The 24,443-nt window shown below is 38.7% G+C and overlaps 1 protein-coding gene and 1 pseudogene across 1 annotated transcript; both read right to left on the bottom strand.

Moving 5' to 3' along the window:
* Window positions 1-18,554: 18,554 nt before the first annotated feature.
* On the bottom strand, window positions 18,555-19,316 carry LOC145956390 (secreted RxLR effector protein 161 pseudogene; annotated as a pseudogene).
* A 5-nt stretch (window positions 19,317-19,321) lies between these two features.
* LOC145955840 (uncharacterized) lies at window positions 19,322-24,443 on the bottom strand. The gene is made up of 2 exons (XM_083071057.1): window positions 24,356-24,443; window positions 19,322-23,083 (listed from the first exon to the last, which is right to left on the bottom strand). Exon 2 carries the CDS (start codon window positions 20,900-20,902, stop codon window positions 19,991-19,993), a length of 912 nt encoding a protein of 303 aa, XP_082927183.1. The 5' UTR covers window positions 20,903-23,083; window positions 24,356-24,443; the 3' UTR covers window positions 19,322-19,990.

The following is a 24,443-nucleotide window of genomic DNA, read 5'->3' as shown; positions in this document are numbered from 1 at the left end:
CTCAAAGATCGAAGGAAAGTCAGCCAGAAGGACTCCTAGAAGACCATAGGATGGCTATCTGTAGATTTAGAGGTCTTAGAGTAGCTTAAAATAAGGAAGTGGAGGGAATGAAGCCCAATACAGCCGTACTAAACTTAATACGGCCGTATTGAAGCTTCAACACGGCCGCAGTGAACTCAATACGGCGTATTGAAGTTTCTGAAACTTCAATACGGCCGTACTGAAATCAATACGGCCGTATTGAAGCTTCAATACAGCCGCAGTGAACTCAATACGGGCGCATTGAAATTTCTGAATTTCAATACGGCCGTATTGAACTTCAATACGACCGTATTGAAGTTCAAAAATTTCAATACGGCCGTATTGATTCTGTAGCCCGTATTGCGCCTATTCCCTATAAATATGACGTCAATTGGACGTCATTCCACACTTTTGAACATAGTTTCAACCCTCTCCTTGAGTATTCTGGGGTTTTTGAGCAGTGTTCTGCCCTAGAAATCACTCGGAGAGTTGATCCGACGAAGTTCTTGAGCCCCGAGCCATTTTGCTTGAGGATCGAACCTAGTCGAAGGGAAATCCTCCGGATTTCCGTAGTCAAAATTTTATAGGAGGGAGCGAGCGGGCTTGTAGAGCGAGGGAACGCCAAAAAGCTTCCCAGTTTTACGAAATATATAAAAGCACGCTTCAAAGGTTTCTTCTTCAAAATCCTTCCTTTTACTGCTTTCTGATTGTTGCATAGCATCTCTAATTTATTCGCCATGTAGATATCTTGTTCATAATCGTTTAGAATAAATAGGGGTAATTTAATAATTTTGTACTATTATTTTTAGAAATAATCTGTCATAGGGAACCCGAAAGGGGCGCTGTGGGGTGCTAACACCTTCCCCACGCGTAACCGACTCCCTTACCCGACTCTGGTTGTAATGGCCGAAGTCGATTTTTGAATCGATTGCCTTATCCCTTTTTCCAATGTTTTGAGTAAAACATTGGTGGCGACTCCACGAACCCTTTTACTACGAAAACCACTAATCCATGGAGGGTCCCGCTTGGGATTAACATGGATTGGTGAGACATTTAATAAATAAATTGGATAAGATCGACAAGGTCTCAGTTTGAGAACAAGTCGCTCTAATAATCCAATACATTTTCAAAACTAAAATAAAAGCGAGCTCGACCGTCTTCGCGACCGCCGAGGCCCGTTTGGGCCGGGTGGCGACAGATGGCGACTCCGCTGGGGAAGCTTCGAGAGTCAGTCCCATTTAGTGACAGATTATTTTTAACAAATAATAGTTAAAATTACTCTATTACCCCTTGCTTGTATGATAACATGATTTATTATATGGCTTTAAATAACTGTTGTATGTTTAAATTTACGCAATTGTTTGAAATAAAAACTGCACACAAACCTTTGCACACAATAGTTCCCTCTATACCCGGGGGCATGAGTGATTAACCATAGGGAGTGGATGTTAGTACGGCCGGTTGTCGAATGGGTCTATAGGTGCCCGTAGACCGTTGTCGGAAAACATCACTCAAGGTGATAACCATGAACTTGAGTCCGACGGTGCGTTGGAGCTTTCCATCGACCTACGATGAGAGGAATTGGGTCCCTATAATAGGGGCACCTTGGGGGCCTTGGACTGGTGAGAACAGTTAGAACCTACCTTGAATATGCACCATTTCTGCAGGATACCCCTACCTCGTGATTCGCTCGTGACTGTTCGTGGATGAGTGAATTGTTTGTGTAAATGCTTATGTGCAATTGTTTGTGCATTAATAAAAAACCTCGTGATAAGGTCTAAGAATAATACCCATGCATGAAAATACCATGACATGAGAGGAAAAACCATGTGTGAAAATATAATAAAAGTAAGGAGCATAGGCATCATTATCAATAATACCTCATGCATCCTCATCATTATTTATAGGTTCACTAATACCCTCTCGATGTGAGTGAAAGAGACCCGTGACTATTGAGATTCTCCGTTGTGGAGAAATCATAGGCTAGGGAGGGTGATAAACTTTCATCTTAAAAAGGCAGCGCCTTAAAGATGAAAGATTATCAAGCTCACATCGAGAGTGTATTCATATCATAAATAAGCTAATTAGAATAAACATTCATTTTAGAAAGTGGCTGGTCATCTCTCTGTCCTCACACGCGCAAAGAAGATCAAGAAAATGGAAGCATTGGAGGAGCAAAACAAAAAGCTCACAACCGAGCTTTCACAACTTAAAGACCAAATGGCGCAAATGATGGAACTCATGCGTCATCACAACATCCATGGATCTCATCACAGTGATCATGGGTCCCATCATGAGGGAGAGGAGGAAGAGCATGAAAAAGATCCTCCACACGCTGTACCCCTTGGGGCTGGAATTATGATTAAAGAGCCCGAAGTATCAAAGGAACAATTCCACGCCCTCGAGGATCGGCTAAGGGCTATGGAGGGGCATGATTTTGACATCAAGGATGCCGCCGACATGTGTTTAGTGAGGGACATCCAATTCCCTCCTAAATTTAAAGTGCCGGATTTCCCAAAGTACGTGGGATCGACTTGCCCCAAAAGTCATCTCACCATGTACTGTCGCAAGATGGCCGCATATGCCACAAATGAAAAGCTCTTGATCCACTGCTTTCAAGAGAGCTTAGCTGAAACTGCACTCAACTGGTATATGCAGCTAGATGGAAATCTAGTACATACATGGAGGCAGTTGGCCGACGCCTTTCTCAAGCGCTATAAATACAACATCGACCTAACACCCGATAGGTCTGATCTTCAAGCCTTGAGTAAAAAGAACGATGAATCCTTCAAGGCGTACGCCCAACGTTGGAGGGAGTTGGCGGCACAGATAGAGCCCCCGCTGTCGGATAAGGAGACGGTGTCCTTATTCATCAACTCGTTGACTGGTCCCTATTACGATAAAATGATAGGGAACACAACGACACTCTTCTCGGACATCATCACCATTGGAGAAAGGGTGGAACAAGGACTTAAAAGTGGGAAGCTGGCTAAGCCTTCCCAACCATATGAAGCTAAGAAGGCCTTCGGGAAGAAGAAAGAGGGAGGAGTCAACGCCATAACCATCTCTTCGTCTTCTTCCACTTCGAAGTCAGGAAGATCGCAATCTACCCCTGTGAAGAAGTTTGATAAACTTCCGACCACTTATAGCGATCTCTTGCCGAAGCTAGTAGAAGCCAAACTTCTAGCTTATGTTCCACCAAGAAAGATCGACCCACCTTACCCCGATTGGTACAAGCCTCAAGACAAATGTCTATACCATTCGGGAGCACCAGGGCATTCAACAGAGAACTGTCTAGCTCTCAAACACAAGGTCCAAGGCCTTATTGATGCTGGGTGGGTCACTTTCGATTCGACAGCGCCCGACGTGAGCAAGAACCCTTTGCCAAAGCAGGAGTAGAGAGAAGGGCAAGCCATAATAGGGCCTCTCCTTAATTTTCTTAATTTTCTTTTAGGGACTCATGATCAGTACCCGAGATCATGAGGACCTTTCATGTAAATAAGGGTTTTGTACATCATACATATATCAATAAAAAGGCATTTTTCACACATTATTCTCTCATTTTGTTCTATTCTCTCTCTCTCATATTAATAAACTCTAAACCTAAACAGAACCAATAAATAATTATGTTTGTGATTGCTCGCTCTGACCGGGATCCGAAAGCCGAGGATGAATGGGTTGAGTTGGACAGTGATGAGGAGACCATCTCTCCGGATCTGCAAAGACTGCTAGATCAAGAAGCTCGTCTACTCCAACCATATCAAGAGAAATTGGAGACCGTAAATTTGGGGCAGGGTCAAAAGTTGCAAGAGGTCAACATTGGGACCCATATCAGTGATGAAATAAAGGCACAATTGATCCAACTATTGAGGGAATACAAGGACGTGTTTGCATGGTCGTACCATGATATGCCCGGATTAGACTCTAATATCGTCGAGCATAAGTTGCCATTGAAAGAAGGGTTTCGACCTATCAAACAAAAGCTTCGACGAATCAAGCCCGAATGGTCTTTAAAGATCAAGGAGGAGGTAGAAAAGCAATTAGATGCGGGATTCTTGGTCGTATCCCAATATCCTGAATGGCTGGCTAACATTGTGCCAGTCATCAAAAAGAATGGGAAGGTTAGAGTGTGTGTTGATTATAGGGATTTGAATCGTGCCAGTCCAAAGGACGATTTTCCCTTGCCACACATCGATACACTTGTGGATCACACTGCCACAAACACACTCTATTCCTTTATGGATGGATACTCGGGGTATAATCAAATCAAGATGAATATAGAAGACCGCGAGAAAACTTCTTTCATTACACCCTGGGGCACTTTCTGCTACAGGGTGATGCCTTTTGGACTTAAAAATGCGGGTGCCACCTACCAACGAGCGATGGTGACACTATTCCACGATATGATCCACAAAGAAATTGAAGTATACGTGGATGACATGATCGTAAAGTCAAAAGACGAGATGGACCACATCCAATATTTGAGAAAATTATTCAATCGGCTTCGTAAGTATCAGCTTAAGCTAAACCCGGCTAAGTGTACTTTCGGAGTTCGGTCGGGTAAGCTTCTCGGGTTCATCGTCAGTGAAAAAGGCATAGAGGTGGACCCCGATAAAGTAAAGGCAATAATGGAAATGCCTCCTCCTAAAACTGAGAAAGAAATTAGAGGATTCCTCGGCAGGGTGAACTACGTCGCAAGGTTCATCGCACAGTTGACTGACACGTGCAAACCAATATTCAAGCTGTTGCGCAAGAATCATTCCGAAGTTTGGGATGAGAATTGTCAACAAGCTTTCGATAAGATCAAACAGTGCTTGGCCAATCCACCAGTGTTGGTGCCACCTGTCGAGGGAAGACCATTAATCCTCTATCTAACGGTGCTTGATGAGTCCATGGGAGCTGTGCTAGGACAACAAGATGAAACAAAGAAGAAAGAACAAGCCATCTACTACCTGAGCAAAAAGTTCCTTGATTATGAAACCCGCTACACGCCACTAGAAAAGACGTGCTGTGCGTTAGCATGGGCAACACAACGGCTCAGGCAGTATATGATTAGGCATACTACTTGGTTGGTTTCCAAAATGGACCCAATTAAGTACGTGTTCGACAAACCGATAATCACTGGGAAGATTGCCCGATGGCAAGTGCAATTATCAGAATTTGACATCATACATGTCACACAAAAGGCCATCAAGGGTAGTACCCTAGCTGATTACCTAGCACACGGGCCGACCAATGACTATCAATCCCTTCAAGATGATTTCCCCGATGAGGATATAATGAACCTACAACACGAGGAACCCAAGGACGATGCGTGGATCATGTATTTTGATGGAGCCTCCAACATGCTTGGGCAGGGGATTGGAACGGTATTAATCTCCCCACAAGGAAAGCATATTCCCTTAACGGCAAGACTCAACTTCGACTGTACAAATAACATGGCCGAATACGAGGCTTGCGCGTTAGGAATCCAAGCAGCAATCAACAATGGTATCCTAAAGCTCAAAGTATTTGGAGATTCGGCTTTAGTCATCCACCAACTGCGAGGTGAATGGGAAGTCCGAAATCCTAAGTTGATACCATATGTTGAGCATATCAAAGACCTGATACAATTCTTTCAAAAGGTCGTCTTTGAATATATCCCAAGGGAGGAAAATCAGTTCGCTGACGCCCTTGCCACACTATCATCGATGTTCGCCTTGGATAAGGAGCATGAAATGCCCATCATCAATATCCGGCGGCACGATAAGCAAGCGTTCTGCCTACTGATAGATGAAGCTGTTGACGATCATCCATGGTTCCATGACATCAAACAATATCTGTCAAAAGGGGAATATCCTGATATGGCTAGCGATAATAATAAAAAGCATATCCGAAGAAGGGCCATGGGATTTCTGTTGATTGGAGAAACCCTCTACAAAAAGAATTATGACTCGGTCTTGTTGAGGTGCATAGACCAAGTCGAAGCTCAAAATGTAATCGAAGAAATACATGAGGGGGTTTTCGGTACCCATATTCCCGGGCCTGCAATGGCTAAAAAAATCCTCAGAGCAGGATATTATTGGTCGACCATTGAAAGGGATTGTTACCAATACGTCCGGAAACGCCACAAGTGTCAAGCATACGCCGACAACATTCATGTCCCACCAACGCCACTCAATGTGTTGGCTTCACCATGGCCATTCGCAATGTGGGGCATGGATGTTATTGGACCCATCGAGCCAAAGGCATCTAATGGACATAGGTTCATCCTTGTGGCCATTGACTATTTCACCAAATGGGTAGAAGCGGCATCGTATGCTCATGTGACCCGAAAGGTGGTAACATCCTTCATCAGAAAGAATATCATATGCAGATACGGTATTCCCGACAAAATCATCACTGATAATGGATCCAATTTGAACAATAAGATGGTGGAAGAACTGTGCAAAGAGTTCAAAATTCAGCACCACAACTCTTCCCCATATCGACCAAAGATGAATGGGGCAGTCGAGGCAGCCAATAAGAATATCAAGAAGATAGTACAAAAGATGGTTGTCTCATTCAAAGACTGGCATGAGATGCTACCCTTCGCTCTCCATGGTTATAGGACTTCAGTACGTACATCCACAGGAGCTACTCCATTCTCCCTTGTTTATGGAATGGAGGCAGTTCTGCCGGTTGAAGTCGAGATACCTTCTCTGAGAGTAATCATGGAAGCAAAACTTTCCGAGGCAGAATGGGTTCAAAGTCGATACGACCAATTGAACCTTATCGAAGAAAAATGACTGAATGCCATATGCCATGGTCAAGCCTACCAAAGGAAGATCAAAAAGGCTTTTGACAAAAAAGTCCATCCTCGAATCTACCATGAGGGAGAGCTGGTGATGAAGAAATTGCTACCAGCTCAAAAGGACAAAATCGGAAAGTGGGCCCCAAATTACGAAGGACCATACGTGGTGAAGCGAGCCTTCTCCGGAGGAGCATTGATTCTCACAGACATGGACGGAGAAGAACTTCGATACCCAGTCAACGCTGACGTGGTAAAGAAGTATTATGCTTGAAGACGTTGCTTGCATCAGCCCGCTAGGATGAAAACCCAAAAAAGGGCATCCTAGGCAAAAGTTAGGGCAAAACGAAAAGCCCGCCAGTACAAGGGTACTAGGCAAAACAAAGGCAAAATTATCCCCGCTAGGACATGTCCTAGGCAAAAATTAGGGGCAAAAGAATAAGATGCAAAAAGTAAAGCAAGCAACGATCACTTGAATCGAAAACCGAAAAGGCGTTTCAAGTGATAATCTTCTAGAAGCAAGCGTCTTGCAGCATCTACACTCCTGGCTCAGGCATCTCACCCGAAGCAACTAGGGAACGGGAAGGGCAGCAATCACAGATGTAATTGTTTAAGCCAAAAATGTACAGCCTACCCTGGCCAGCCATTCTTCAGAAAATCCCTTTGTAAATCTTTCTGTATAAACATTTGAATATCAATAAAATATCCATTTGTTTCTTTTCTCTCTTGACCTTGTGATTATGCCTTTAAATTGGTGTTTCTAAAAATTGTACGAAACTCTTAATAATCGGTCAATAAAAGAAAACTGGAGGGGTTCCTATAAAATCTTTAAACTCCTGCATTCAAAGGCTCACGAAAATATTCCCTCGCGTCAATGACAGAAGTTCCTCTAAATAGAAGAAGAGGATAGGGAGAGCCATTCATCTTTCTAAAAAAAAAATATATATAATAAACAAATAATAAAGCTTGCATTTCGTGCATTACACACATTAGTTGCACATTCAAAGACCTTATCATGAAGCAATCGCATAAAATAGAAAAATAGAAAATTGCTTGTGTATGACAGCAGTCAGCAAAAGCCAAATCAGAAGAAAAGGCAAAATACAGAAAAAGCCGAAAATGAAAAAAGGCAAGGATATAGAAAATCCAACAAAAAGATTGCACAGAATAACTGAGCCTGGAGAGGCTTGCCGAAACAATACTCCTCAGTAAACAGAATAATTGAGCCTGGAGAGGCTCGCAGAAATAATACTCCCCAGAGGGAACCTCAACTCATGCTCTTGGATTCAAAATCCCCAGCAAGAGCTATCAAGCAAGATCGTCAAAATCTCCAATGGAAGTATGATCATCCAAGCAGTATATTCAAGTCAAAGGACTTTAAAACTTCTTCAGTGGAAGATAACTCTCCGACTCAAGCGTTGAGTGAGGCTAAGCCTGCAGAGGCTTCCTAAAAATACTCTGGGATACATAAGATCCCCAAATCCCCAGTCGCCTACTCAAGAGGCATCCCTGCAAAAGGAGAAAAATCAAAAAAAAAAAAAATCAATAAATATTCCCCAAGCGGAATCCGGCACTCAGCCGAACACTGAACCCCATTCCCCAGTCGCCTACATAAGAGGCACTCCTTCAAAAGGAAAAAATCATAAAAAGATCAATAATCATTCCCCAAGTGGAATCTGGCTCCCAGCCAAGCACCGAACATCAAGATTATCTGCCTAACAGAAGAGGCCAGTCAAGAAATGAATGACAGAATTCCCTAGTGGATAATAGCCTACACAGAGGCTACAAAATCAGAAAATTGAAAAGAGTCACCCGAATAAGGACAACCGGGATACTCCACCAACGTCAAAGGACGTCAGCCAAACATAAGGCATCGCTCAACTCAAAGAGAGAGCATCTGTGTCCACACCCCAAGGATTCAGAAATTCCCCATGGGTACCAACAATGCAATGCAAGTTGGGGCACAGGAACCTATGAATGACTGCACATCCCCTAGACGGATCCCTGCGTTATCCAGCCCTCAGCGGCACAAAATCAGAAAAAACTGTCGAAGCAGCATAGTGGACTGTGGAGACAAAAATCATCTCAAATCCCTGGAGAGGGTAAACTCGCATTGCCGAAGTGATCAGAAGACACGGACGCAGTCCCTGGAGAGGGTAAACTCAGCTGCCGATGTTAAGACGCAGTCCCTGGAGAGGGCAAACTCAACTGCCAAATGTTAAGCGGCAGAGCCTGGAGAGGCGGTACTCAATCATCAGGGTGATGTTAACACACTGGTGTCTAGGTTCCGGCTCGGGCGTCGAGTGAGGCTAGGTCTGGAGAGACGATACTCAACCATCAGCGTCATCAAAGGTGCGTTGGTGTCCAACTTCCGGCTCGGGCGGCGAGTGAGGTTGGGCCTGAAGAGGCAATACTTAATCATCAGTGTGATGTTAACACATTGGTGTCTAGCTTCCGGCTCGGGCGTCGAGTGAGGCTAGGTCTGGAGAGACGGTACTCAATCACCAGCGTCGCCAGAGGCACGTCGGTGTTCAACTTCCGGCTCGGGCATCGAGTGAAGTTGACCCTGGAGAGGGTAAACTCAGCTGCCGAGGATGTCAGAAGCGCCGAGGTATGCACTCACCTGGAGAGGCTACTCAACAATTTTCCACCGGAAGACATTACAAGTCAGAAGGTCGGCACATCACCCGGACAATTGGGTCAACTCCTTTACTTGTCAGCCGGTACACCAAAAGGCCGTCCGACTAAGTAAAGGGGGGGCAGCTGTAGACCCCTAAAATTGTCCGGGTCGGAAATAAAACTTGAAGACCCTCAAAGATCGAAGGAAAGTCAGCCAGAAGGACTCCTAGAAGACCATAGGATGGCTATCTGTAGATTTAGAGGTCTTAGAGTAGCTTAAAATAAGGAAGTGGAGGGAATGAAGCCCAATACGGCCGTACTAAACTTAATACGGCCGTATTGAAGCTTCAACACGGCCGCAGTGAACTCAATACGGCGTATTGAAGTTTCTGAAACTTCAATACGGCCGTACTGAAATCAATACGGCCGTATTGAAGCTTCAATACAGCCGCAGTGAACTCAATACGGGCGCATTGAAATTTCTGAATTTCAATACGGCCGTATTGAACTTCAATACGACCGTATTGAAGTTCAAAAATTTCAATACGGCCGTATTGATTCTGTAGCCCGTATTGCGCCTATTCCCTATAAATATGACGTCAATTGGACGTCATTCCACACTTTTGAACATAGTTTCAACCCTCTCCTTGAGTATTCTGGGGTTTTTGAGCAGTGTTCTGCCCTAGAAATCACTCGGAGAGTTGATCCGACGAAGTTCTTGAGCCCCGAGCCATTTTGCTTGAGGATCGAACCTAGTCGAAGGGAAATCCTCCGGATTTCCGTAGTCAAAATTTTATAGGAGGGAGCGAGCGGGCTTGTAGAGCGAGGGAACGCCAAAAAGCTTCCCAGTTTTACGAAATATATAAAAGCACGCTTCAAAGGTTTCTTCTTCAAAATCCTTCCTTTTACTGCTTTCTGATTGTTGCATAGCATCTCTAATTTATTCGCCATGTAGATATCTTGTTCATAATCGTTTAGAATAAATAGGGGTAATTTAATAATTTTGTACTATTATTTTTAGAAATAATCTGTCATAGGGAACCCGAAAGGGGCGCTGTGGGGTGCTAACACCTTCCCCACGCGTAACCGACTCCCTTACCCGACTCTGGTTGTAATGGCCGAAGTCGATTTTTGAATCGATTGCCTTATCCCTTTTTCCAATGTTTTGAGTAAAACATTGGTGGCGACTCCACGAACCCTTTTACTACGAAAACCACTAATCCATGGAGGGTCCCGCTTGGGATTAACATGGATTGGTGAGACATTTAATAAATAAATTGGATAAGATCGACAAGGTCTCAGTTTGAGAACAAGTCGCTCTAATAATCCAATACATTTTCAAAACTAAAATAAAAGCGAGCTCGACCGTCTTCGCGACCGCCGAGGCCCGTTTGGGCCGGTGGCGACATGTCCTGATGGCTCCTTCTGACCCATAACAAGTAGAATGCATGGATGCATGGATGCAATGAAAATGCAAGACAGGAATGATTCTTTTATTTTTTTGTGTAACGCCCTTCCATATGCCCCTAACTCATATGCATGCGATGCAGTTTATGCTCATGTGTTTGTTCCTAAAGATGCAATTTATTTTTTTGTCGGGAAATTAACCTGTACGCATTAAGGTTAATGTTGACGATTTCTTTCTATCCATGCCAATCTTGATTACTGTAGGGATATGTTCTTTTGAGCCCAAGCTTCAGTGGCTCCTTGACTATCCAGTCGATACGTAGTCAAGCGTCTCCCAACTCTGTTCGGGGACATCTCGATCTTTCCTCTGTGAGTATTCACTGTGCATTCTCCGTGTATATTTTTGGTACCATTTTAATGCCATAAGGGTCAAGAGAAAAGACAGAAGGGATGTTTATATTTTTTCAAAAGATTGTTAGAAGGGATTTTTTTTTTTCAAAAGGGGTTTTTAGAAGAATGGCTGGCCAAGGTGGGCTTTAGTGTTTATGGCTATTAAACAAGGCATATTTGTTGCAAAGAAGCTATCATTGAATTTTAGCCTTTTTGGAAAGTGGAGTGATGACTCGGGGTTGCGTTTTGTTTAGATGATCCCCCAAAGCTGCCTTTCGATTTTCAACTCAGGTTGCTGCTTTAACGTCCTAAATTTTGCCTAGGTCACTTGAGATGTGTTTCCTAACGGACATTTTTCTTTTGATCTTTTCTTTTTCCTAGGTTACCCAATTTTGCTTGTGGGTTGCCTAGCAGATCTTGCCATAACTTTTGCGCAGCCCCCTTAGTGGGTTTCCTGCCGGGCCTTCTTTTTCGCAGCATTTGTGTGGGACGACTTTATTTTTATTGAACCCTAGTCATGTTCGGTTTTCTGATTGTTCTTTTGTTATCCTTTCCATGCTATTATCGAGTAACATCTTTGTCGCAAATATATTTTGTTTATTAAGCGTTGATGGATGAGGCCTAGAGTGAATATTTTAAAGGGAGAAGAGAAATGAAAGAATGTTATGGCATTTAAAACAGTACTTCCAATTTACACGTGCCCCTTTAGCAAAGCTCGGAGGCCCAGGCATGCCCCGAGTTCGTGATTCATACACAGAGAGATTAACCGAGGTTGCCCCCTAGAGAGGCATGGTTGACGATTGGTTGAACTACATTATGAATGCATTCCCACTTGCTTGAATGTGGGTGTTTCGACTTCGGAGTGAAACCTTTATGAATTCTTTCTTTCTAAAGGGAATACTCAAGCCGCCTTTCGGTTTTTAACTCAAGTAGGCATTACTTTTTTTATAATTTTTATTTTATTTTTATGTATCCCTAACTTTTGCATAGGACGTATCCTATCGAGATTTTGATTCTTTTTCTTTACCCTAATTTTTGCCTAGGACACCCTTTACAGGTTTTCATCCTAGCGGGTTTTTGTCATGCAATGCCTTTATTCTTCAATTGAGTTTTGTTGTAATTCCCTAGAAGCAAGGATTCATTCATTCTTGATTGTTCCTCATATCCCAACAGTTGTCATTTCTGCATGGGGAACTCTTGGTGTTTGAATCGTCAATTTGGGTGTGTTATGCCCCCAATTACTGATAAGTGTTCCCCGATTTGATGTGTCAGGCTCGCATTTGATTACAGTAATTTCCATTATCCGACTAACACGCACAAATTAGATTTCCCTTTTTATTCTTATTTATTATTTACAAAGAAGGCTTGTTATCTATATGAAACCTAGAATAGGATACAAGGTCACTTGAGAGATTCAATGAATATCATTCTCATTGATTTTTGTTTAGAGAACATCTTTGCATACTATTATATGTGCCTTCCATTTCTAATGAATGCATATGCTAAACTAAAAAATGCATGATATTTGTTTTTGCCTAAATTTTATCATTTTTTTTGTTACTAAAGGGGAATGATGCATGATTTTTGCTATATATATATTTTTAAAAATAAACTACCCTATATGATGCTTTAGAGTTAGGGTATACAGAAGAGCGTTAGTTTTAGTTTTTTTTTTATTGATATCTGTTTGTTTGTAATTCTTATCTATTTGAAATAAATAAACACAAACAAATGCAACACGCATATGCTCAAACAAATGTACACCCGCGAACAGTCACGTTTAAATCCTTGGTTTGTGGTCCCTACAAGAAAAGAGCATTGTATAGGACGGTTCTAATCTCACTGGTCTTAAGGCCCCCAAGGTGCCCCATTATAGGGACCCAGTATCTCTGTCGCCGTCACCTGGCAAACTCTAAGGTTTGTCGCAGTATTTCGGGCTAGAGTAACCGGTTATCACCTTGAGTGTGATTTCCGACAAGGCTCGCAGGCTCCAAGGCCAAACTTGGGCCGGTCGTACGTCAACCACTCCCTATGTTTATTACCCTCATGCCCCCGGGTGTAGGGGGAACTGTTGTGTGCAAAGGTTTGTGTACAATTTTTATTTCAAACAAATGCTGAATTTAAACAGGCAAACAAATATTAAAGTCAAACAAAGAAAATAAACAAGGTAAAGGGGAAAAAATATTTAAATTATTATTTTTTATTTTATTAACTTCATCAATTAAATGGGCCTGACCCTCTTTAAACGTCCCCAGTGGAGTCGCCATCTGTCGCAACCCGAAAATTTCCGATCTTGCGACCTATGGTTTAGACATCCTTTTAAAGATCTCATCAATTAAGGAATGCCCGGATACCAGACTAATCCTTAATTAATGGTTTTGAAAATAGGTTTATTTTACTCAAAACATTGGAAAAAGAAAGGTTTTTAAAAGTCCAATAATGGCCTTGATAACCAGAATTGGGTTCGGGAGTCGATTACGTGTAGGGAAGGTATTAAGCACCCCTACAACGCCCTTAATCGGTACCCTATGACGAAGTTAACATTATAAATAATAATAATATAAATATTAAATCCCCTTTTATTGATGACTATTTACATGCTTGAAATTTAAATTAAACAATTGACTCTAAAATATCTACATGATTATTTTTATTATAATGATGTTTATCAGAAATAAGAAACAAAGATAAAAATAAAGGAGAGAGAAGAAGATTGACTGAAATACCTCGTATCAAGCTTTGTTAATGGTGATTCTAGGTGCTTTGTGGCGACCCTTTCACACTACAATACCTCACAAACTCTCAAGAAATACAAGAGAGAGAAAGAGAGAGAAAAAGAGAGAAGAAGAGAGAAATTTCGAGCTCTGGATGAAATTTTGGAGTCGGAAAAATGAGCCCCAGCTGTCTATTTATAGGCTTCGGGGAGAGGGTCCAGAACGGCCCGTTCCAAAACCGGAACGGCCGTTCTGGATATGGCCGTTGTGCCTAAATTTTGTACCCCAGAACGACCCATTCTGAAATCGGAACGGCCTGTTCCGGGGGACCAGAACAGGCTGTTCTGGATTCAGAACGACCTGTTTCGGGCCAAAACGGCCCGTTCCAAAATCGAAACGAACGTTCCGGGGTAACCAGAACGGCCCGTTCTGATATCGGAACGGCCCGTTCCGGGGGAACCAGAACGGCCCGTTCTGAATTCGGAACGGCCCGTTCCGGGCCCCTAAAAATCCCTAATTTGTCTTTTGAGTCCCTGACGTCCTATATTGTTGTTTTGTACCTCCCGGACGAAATTGGGTGTCTACAGGGGGCACACAAACAAGGAAATGAACCTCCGTTATGAAGGGAAGGAGCTTCCGAAGCAGGCAAACAACAAGACAGGACATCAGAAGGCCTAAAGGCCAAATAAGGTGGCTTTAGTAGCCCGGAACGGGCCGTTCTGAACCTCGGAACGAGACATTCCAATGTCAAAACGGGCCGTTCCAATGTGACTAAAATACCTAAAAATGATAGGCTGGAACGGGTCGTTCCAAACAAGTGAAATTTGGAACGGGCCATTCTGGAAAGGGCAATCCTGTGTTAATTTCCACTCTAGAACGGGCAGTTCTATTTTCAGAACGGGCTGTTCCAGGGTGCATAATTTGCACATAATGATTGGCCCAGAACGGGTCGTTCCGAATCCGAAACAGGCCGTTCTGGCCCCTTCTGATTCCTATAATAGAGGCCTCGGGCACAGTTCTCTAGGCAGCCAGAGAAATTTTGAATAAGACTCCTTTGGGCACGAAAATTCTCTATCTCTCTCCCTTCTATTGTATTTCTTGAGATTTGTGTCGCATCTCTATCTTCTCTCTCCCTCCTATTGTATTTCTTGAGATCTGTGAGGCATATTATAGTGTGAAAGGTCGCCACAAAGCACCTTTTCCATATTTGAAGATTCAATATAAAGCTCGTTCAAGAGGTATTTCAGTCAATCTTTTTCTCTCTCTTTTATTTCTAATCTTTATCTCTTTTTTTGTTATAACAAACTTCATAATGTAGATATTTTAGGGTTAATCGCTTAATTTATATTTTAAATATGTAAATAAATATTAATAAAGAGGATTTAATATTTAATTTATTAATTCTTATCATGTTAACTTCATCATAAGGTACCGATTGAGGGCTCTATAGGGGTGCTTAATACCTTCCCTACATGTAACCGAGCCCCGAACCCAATTCTGGTTATCAAAGCCATTGTTGGATCTTTAAATATCTTTTCTTTTTCCAATGTTTTGAGTAAAATATTGGTAGCGACTCCATGAACCTATTTTCAAAACCATTAATTAAGGATTAGTCTGGTGTCCGGGCATTCCTTAATTAATGAGACTTTTAAAAGGATGTCTAAACCATTAGTCGCGAGATCGGAAATTTTCGGGTTGCGACAATCCTTGACTGTATAGTGTCAATTTGGTAGTAAGTGGTTCACTCTAGTTTGACTAACAATGAAATAAAACCTGCTACCATTGTCCTTAGAGATACACTGCATCGTCCTTAATGATACAGTGTATAGCCCAAATGTTTAGCAATTGAAGTTATCAATCCCCATTGACAATATTACCAAATCTAGTGTTTGAAATGCTTTGTACCTTGGGTTTTTTTTCTTGCACGATTCACAACCGTGAACAATGGGTATCGACCATTCTGAAACCAGAACGGCCCGTTCTGAAACCAGAACGGCCCGTTTTGGTTACACTATTGGTGTGTAAATTTTGCATCTGGAACGGCCCGTTCCAGGTACAAAATTAACACACCAAGAGTGCAACCAGAACGGGCCGTTCTGGTTTCAGAATGGGTCGTTCTGGTTTCAGGTGTATTCAAGAAATTCAGCATCCACCTACGCATCTACGTAGCATTTACGTGGCATCCACGTGGCATCTACGTGGCCAACAGTTAATTTCGCTTAAATCATTTGGACGGAAGTACCAAATTACAATAATTTAAATTATTGAAGACCAAATTGAAACTAAAAATTAAAATGGGACTAAATTGAAACAAAAAAAATATTATAAAAGACCAAATAAGGGTTTTAACCTAATATCTATTCAAATTTTAGTAGATCCAAAATGAACAATAATATGGCACAAACTCTACATTTTATTAACCAAGACCAAAAAATACATGTAGAAAACCAATCATGAATCATGAAAATTTCCTAGAAAACAATTATCTTATTTTACACTTAGTCCCCACATTTACCCTACGTACGATTTTAAAACATGAATAATCAATGTTTTTAAAATTAGATATGTGATTAAATCAATATTAATAAAATAATAATAATTATTATTAATAAATAATATTAAATAAATATAATATCATAATTTTATAACATTAAAAATTATAATAAATAATATTTATACTTTTTCAATATTTACTCTGATATTATTTAAGTTCTAAACAAAATATAACATAATATTTAGGTCTAAATTTAATAAAATATAATCATATTCATTAATAATAGTAATAATAATAATAATAATAAATTTACATTTAGAATAAATAATACCAAATTAATATAATATATTACATTTAGAATAAATGGTACCAAATTAATATATAATATAAATTATAAAAAATAACGATATTAAAAATTATAAATCAAAATAAATGATTAAAATATATTTATAAGATAAGTATTAAAAACAAGTTATTCAAATTTATAATTTTTTAATATAAATTTTTATTAAAAATACGTTAAATTAAATTTTTTAAAAAATAATTGAACCGATTTGACCGATTTTGACTATTTTAACTATGATTCGTTGCTAAATGGTTTTAAAAGTCAACCAAACAGGTGTAGGAATAGTTTTTGGTTAAACCAATTCAACCAATTAGTTTAATATAATTTTCAAAACTATGTGAATAATCTGTTTCCAGTTAAACCAATCCGACCAACTAGTTTAATCTAATTTTCAAAACTATGTAAATAATCGTTACAAAGGGGAAAGGCGAAATCCATGATTTTTCCGAGGAGGAGGAAGTCACAAAGGCCAAAGACGAAATCCATGTTAAAATGAATATTACCTATAATATATATTCATTAAAATATAAATAAACTATTTCAATTTCAATGATAAAAACCAAAATATAATAATATTCAATAATATTTTTAATCCAAAATATTTACATGCATTATACTACTACAAAATCACTAACATTTCATAATTTTTAAATTAAACACACTGTTTTTTTTTTTTTGAAAAGCAAAATATATATTAATATATGGCACTAGCGTTTTCATGAATTAAACACACTGTTCCTAAAATAACAATAAAAAAGTACCATTTTCATGAATTTAAGTCCTGCAAGTAAATATAAGAAAAATAATAATAATACTTTAAAAAAAAACTTATATTTTTAACCTAAACACTTGAATTAATAAGAAGTTCACACAATCATAACAATTTTCCTAATAAGTCAATCATATTATATTTCACTTCATTTCCACATAATCATAACAATTTTTCTAATAAGTTAATAATATTATATTTCACTTCATTTTCAACATTTTGCTTCATTTGCCTAATAAGTCAATAATATTATATTTTACTTCATTTTTAACATTTCATTTGATCCGATTGAAGATTAATCTTTTCTCTTTGAAATTGTAGTTCAATTTTTAAGTTAAATATTAGTCTCACGTGATTTGCTTGATTATTTGTTCTAATATTAGCTTCTAAATTATTTGCTCTATTATTTGTTCTAATATTAGCTTCTAAATTATTTGCTCAATTTTGTGTATTTTTAAGTCGATTTTGTATGAGTTGTTTATGTGAAAATTTCTTGATTATTATTGTACTACCCACACCAAGAGAATGATTTTCTTATCTTCCTAATATCATGGCAAAATGTTCAACTAATGGTATAGGGCCTCTACAATTTTCTCATGATTGGTGTCACCTAATAATATATAGTTTTTTCTTTTATATAAAAAAATTGAAAATTTCATTATATTAGTTGACAAATAGATAAAAAAAAATACACAAAGACATATTATTACTAACTAACAACAAAAAATAAAAAAATACAAATATAGTATGTCACATACAACAAATATAATTAATATTTTATATCTAATAATATCTAATAAAATGGCAGCACCGCACTATGAGGCTTATAAACGAATGAATCTAATTTTATTGATGATTAATCTCATACACGGAACTCCTATATATATATATATATAGGTAACAAACTGATATATGGAAAAAGTAACAAACTGATATATGGAAAAATAACAAACTGATATAATCAACAAATTAATTAAATGATGGAGAATCTGAAGTTGTTGCCGTGTATCTCACATTACTCCCCCTCAAGTTGGAGAGTGAGCATTGTGAACTCCCAGCTTGGACAATAATGCATGAAATTGCTTTGCACCTAGTGCTTTTGTGAACAGATCAGCTTGCTGACAAGTGGTTGGTATGTATGATGTAGTGAGGGCCCCTGATTGCAAACGTTCTCGAACAAAATGACAATCAACTTCGATGTGTTTTGTTCGTTCATGGAAAACGGGGTTGGAAGCCAAGTGCAGTGCTGACTGATTGTCACAAAGAAGGGTTGTTGGCTTTTTACAAGGCACTTGTAGAGTTGCAAGAAGGGACCTGAGCCATACTACCTCACTAGCAGCATGGGACATTGCTCTGTATTCTGCCTCTGTTGAAGATTTAGACACAGTGGCTTGTTTTTTGGTCTTCCATGAGATAAGAATAGGTCCAAGCTTCATTAAATATCCAGTAATTGATCTTCTAGTTATGGGACATGATGCCCAATCAGAATCACTATAGCCAACCAGATTTAGATCATTTTCTTTGGGCAAGATAATTCCCTGACTGGGAAATGACTTCAAGTAGCGTACCACTCTCATTGTAGCATGCCAATGCTCTTGTCTTGGTGCCTGCATGAATTGACTAAGAACATGAACTGAATATGAGATTTCTGGCCTAGTAATGGTTAAGTAGATCAATCGATCAATTAACCTTCTATATTGAGGAGGATTAGGGTAAAGAGTTCCAGAGTCTGCGAGTAAGCGGTGGTGTTGTTCCATTGGAAATGAGCATGGCTTGCAGTCCAACATGCCACATTCTTTTAAAATATCTAAGGTGTATTTTCACTGACATAGAAACATGCCTCTAGGACCTCGTGCTAGCTCCAAACCAAGGAAATACTTCAAAGGTCCAAGGTCCTTCATGCGAAAACACTTGCTTAAATATAATTTGAATTGATCACAAGCTCCATTGTCATTGCTAGCTATTACCAAATCATCCACGTAAATAAGGACAGCAATAAAGGTAGAATCAATGGAATAGGTGAAAAGACTATGATTAGCATCACTTTGACAAAAACCATAGCAAAGCAACGCCTTTGAAAGTTTTGCATACCAATTCCTTGAGGCTTGCTGGAGACCATACAAAGACTTTTGTAAACAACATACCAATCTTTTCTTAGGTGTGGCATATCCTGGAGGAACCTCCATATAGACTTCCTCTTGGAGATCTCCATGGAGGAATGCATTGCTAACATCCATTTGATGCAAATTCCAACCTTTTGCTATGGCTATTGTAAGGAGGCAACATACCGTGGTCATTTTAGCAACTGGAGCAAACGTCTCGGTGAAGTCCTCCCCCTCAATTTGTGTATACCCCTTTGCTACAAGTCGTGCTTTGTATTTATCGATCTCACTGTTGGCTTTGTACTTGATTTTGTAAACCCATCTACATCCTACAGGTTTCTTGTCACGAGGCAATGTTTCTAGTGTCCATGTGTTGTTTTCCTCAAGAGCTTGAATTTCTTGAGCCATGGCATCACGCCACTTTGGACTTTTAGCTGCCTGTGAGTAGTTCTTTGGCTCATCATGAGTAGAGATGGCTGCCAAGAATGCTTGATATGCGGGTGAGAAACAATTATAATCAACAAATTGTGAGATGGAATAAGACTTGCCAGAGGGAGGTGATTGCCTGGGTGGCGTGTGTACGGATTATTTACTACTGCATGACAATAATAGTCTCTTAAGTATGAAGGTGGTCTTCGAGTACGTGTAGCAGGAGCTATTTCATTGGATACTTCAACTGCTTCATTTTCTTGGTGGGTATTGTTAGACCCCACGTGATTTGATTCTGGTGTTGAATCATTGTTGGATGCGCAAAGATTATCATGAGAAATGATTGATAATTCTGAAGCATCGTGTTGAATGATGGGTTCATCATCTTGCATAGGCATTGTGTTGTTAAACATTGCTGTCAAAGAATTTTCAGGAATAGAAATTGTATCTCCATACGTAGAGAAAGGAAAAATCTTCTCATAAAAGATTACATCTCTAGAGATTGAAAATTCCTTTGTCTCCAAGTTGTAGACTCTCCATCCCTTTTGACCTTGTGGGTAACCAACAAAAATACATTTATGCGCCCTTACTCCAAATTTATCATGTTGTTGAGCTTTGATATAACAAAGACAACCTAGAATTCGTAAGTGGTCATAGATAGGTGGTTTTCCATACAACATCTCATAAGGTGTAATACCATCGTTTTCCACTGTTGGTGTTCGATTTATAAGATGTGTTGCAACAAGTACGCATTCACCCCAAAATGAGATGGGTAAGCATGATTGAAATCTGAGTGCTCGTGCCACATTTAAAATATGTCTGTTTTCGCTCCATTCTTCCATTTTGTTGTGAAGTACCTACACATGAGGTTTCATGAAGAATGCCTTCCCTTTGAAAGAAGGTCTGAATCACATTATTAGTGAATTCTGTCCCATTGTCGCTCCTAACTGCTTTGACCTCCCTACTAAATTGAGTTTAAATCATATTACAAAAATTCATGAGGATGTTTAGAGTCTCAGATTTTTCTTTTAGTAGATAGACCCATACTGCTTGAGTGTAGTCGTCCACTATTGTAAGAAAATAATGTGCCCCATTATGTGCCATCGTATGATATTTCCCCCAAAGGTCGTAGTGTATTAAAGCAAAAGGTGTCTCAGCTTTATTGTTACTCAAAGAAAAGGGCAATCTACATTGTTTGGAGCGATGACATACATCACAACACTCTAACTTATTCTTATCAAAATGAAAATTCAAAGGAATAGATAACTGAGACAATATTTGATCTGAGGGATGACCCATCCTTGCATGCCACAAGTTAGTTGCATCTTCATGAACTGCCACCAAAGATGAGCCCATTGTCGTACTCTTGAGAATATAAATCCCGTCACATGAGTCACCCAAGCCAATCATTCTCCTCGTGGTTTGGTCCTGTATCACACAATTATGAGCAGAGTAAGTCACTGTGCAGTTTAAATCACAAGTCAATTTGTGGACAGAGATCAAGTTGCAATTAAATTGTGGAATATAAAGGACACCATGCAATTTGATGTTATTATTTAAAGTGATAGTCCCCATTCTATCTACCACCACCCTATCCCCAGTAGGAACAGTGATGTAGAAAGCAGCATTAATTGATCGTAGGTTCTCAAATAGTGAATGTAATGGAGTCATATGGTGCGAAGCTCCACTATCTAAGACCCAAGTATGTCCTTTATCAAATATTTGTTTACCCGCCATTTGATCGAGGTGTTCAACATTTTTAGCACGTGACCCGAACATGGCATGACCTCCAACACTTTCATTCTGCATGGTAATCTTATTTTGTTCACCATCAGTTTATGTAAAACGAGTCATTCCACCATTTGCTCCCCTTTTACTTGCATCATGACTTGTTCTGCGATTATCCCAATTTTGCTGGATAACCAATTAACTCGTAATACCTAGCCTTCTCATGTCCTATCTTCCTACAATGATCGCACTTGGGTCGTGGACCTTCTCGGTTCTTGTACTTGTTCGTGTAAAAGGTTGCACCTGATTCCAACTTCGATTCTGTCTTTCTCAGCTGCTACACGTGCTTCTTCTCTCAACACGTGGTTGAACACTCGTCTAAGTGAGGGTAGAGGGCCAGTGTTGAGTATGGTTCCCTTAATATGACCAAACCGATCATTATCAAGGCTCCCAAGGAAAAAATGTACATGCTGATCTTGTTCTCTTTGTGCTAGCTCCTTGGATGCACCACAACTACATTGTGGTAATAGCTACAATTCTCCTAGCTCGTCCAAGAGACTTTTGAATTTTGTGTAGAAGTTTGTGACACTTAGGTGTGAGTCTTGTTGCATTAGGCAGAGATCACGCCAAAGTTGATGGACTCGAGGTGCGTTGGTCTGAGCAAACCTCTCTTCTAAGTCAAGCCAAACATCTGTTGTAGTGGTAGCATGAGATATGCTTCCTTGTAAGGTAGAATCGGTCGAATTGATGATCCATGTTGTCACCATGGAATCAACTTTCTCCCAATCGTTGTACTCAAGTGATTTTGTTGCTGGTTTGTTAATGCTTCCATCAATAAATTCGAGTTTTGTCTTCGCACGCAAGGCTGTCCTCATAGATCGAGCACAGTTGCAGTAATTTTCACCTGTGAGTGGAACTGCATTAGCAGCGTCCCGAGATTATCAGATGACCCGAGGTAGTATGGTGATGATGATGTGATCACGAGGTGTTTTTCTCCTTTGCTAGAAACATGGTTCTTCTCCATGTCCCCGTCGACCAGCTTTGATGCCATAATAAAATGACAGCACCGCACTGTGAGGCTTATAAACGAATGAATCTAATTTTATTGATGATTAATCTCATACACGGAACTCCTATATATATATATATATATAGGTAACAAACTGATATATGAAAAAAGTAACAAACTGATATATGAAAAAATAACAAACTGATATAATCCCGGGACGTCAATTCTCATACGTGTAGCCTTCCACTCATCGATCTAGCATTTGACCATTCTTCAACTTTTGATTCTTGTTTCATTTAAAAATAAACAAAATAATAAAAAAAAATACAAATTAGATTAAAATAGCTAGTATAAGCTAATTAACAACTAAATTAAAAAATAAATAAAATGACACACAAATAGTTCAACACCGCCATAGACTGCAATATTATTTTGAGAATTAAGGAGGATGTCCTTCTAAAGATTGGAATTGAGAGCTTAAGCATATAATTTGGTTTAATTTTTTACTTTAAAAGTCATATGAATCGAATAAAAACATTTAATATGGTTCAATTTAAATCGAATTAAACTAATCGATATTGTGCAGTGTGATTTAGTTTGATTTTATGATTTTTAAAATTTGTTTTAAAAATAAATTAAAATTACATAATATTATGTTACTTATTTAAAACCTTATACTAGAAAAATGTCATTTTCTAGTGAACTTTTATGGATAAAATATTTGTAAAAATATTTTGCAAATTTTCTTAAAAAAGTTATTTGCAGAAAATTTTTGTTTTGTTGTAATTTTAATAATTATAGAAATTTTTTTTCATGGTAAAAATTTGTAAAAAATATTGTAAAAATTTTATTATTTCTTGCAAATTTTTTTACAAAAATAAGTTCACAAGTAATGTTTACTAAATGATAAAAAAAATTTACAAGTAACTTTTCTTGTAAATTTTCCTGCAAATTTTAATCTGCAAAAAAAATAAAATAAAAATTTAAAATTTATAAGTTTAAAATTTTAAAAAAATTTCAAGTCCTACATATCGATTGAAAATAAAATAACTAAAGAGTATATAAATTATAAACACTTACCTAACAAATTAGTTGAGTGTTAAACTTATAATTTATAATCTTAGAATTTAAAAGACTATGTATTACGTGTTGAAGATATGGAAACAAATTCTTCAAATTAAAGTTAGTTGAGTGTTAAACTTATAATTTATAATCTTAGAATTTAAAAGACTACATATCCTTCAAATTGAAGTTAGTTGAGTGTTAAACTTATAATTTATAATCTTAGAATTTAAAAGACTATGTATTACGTGTTGAATATATGGAAACAAATTCTTCAAATTAATTCTTGAAATTGTGAGGATTTGAAAGTTAAAGAATTATTGATAAAATTTATAATAATTTTTTTTGATTTTTTTTAGTAAAAGATATTATTTCAAAATTTTTTGTTGCGAATTTTCTTTTAAGTTTCTTAAAAAAAATTTTTTAAGAAATTTTGCAAAACAGTTTTTTACGAAATTTAAAATTCACAAAATATATTATTCATAAAAAAAAATACCTGTAGATAAAATTTTGTAGAGAAATGAGTCACTACTACGAACATTTTTCTATTTCTTGTCCACCAAGTCATGTTGGATCGGTAGTTT

Source organism: Cajanus cajan, chromosome 3 (genome assembly GCF_000230855.2).
Source record: "Cajanus cajan strain Asha chromosome 3, NIPB_CcT2T_4, whole genome shotgun sequence".
Lineage (NCBI taxonomy): Eukaryota > Viridiplantae > Streptophyta > Magnoliopsida > Fabales > Fabaceae > Cajanus > Cajanus cajan.
This window is presented reverse-complemented; position numbering and strand designations above follow the sequence as displayed.

What these genes read in the sequence shown, in the direction of transcription:
- LOC145955840 (XM_083071057.1), bottom strand. Translation starts at nt 20,902, where the DNA reads ATGGAAGAATGGAGCGAAAACAGACATATTTTAAATGTGGCACGAGCA.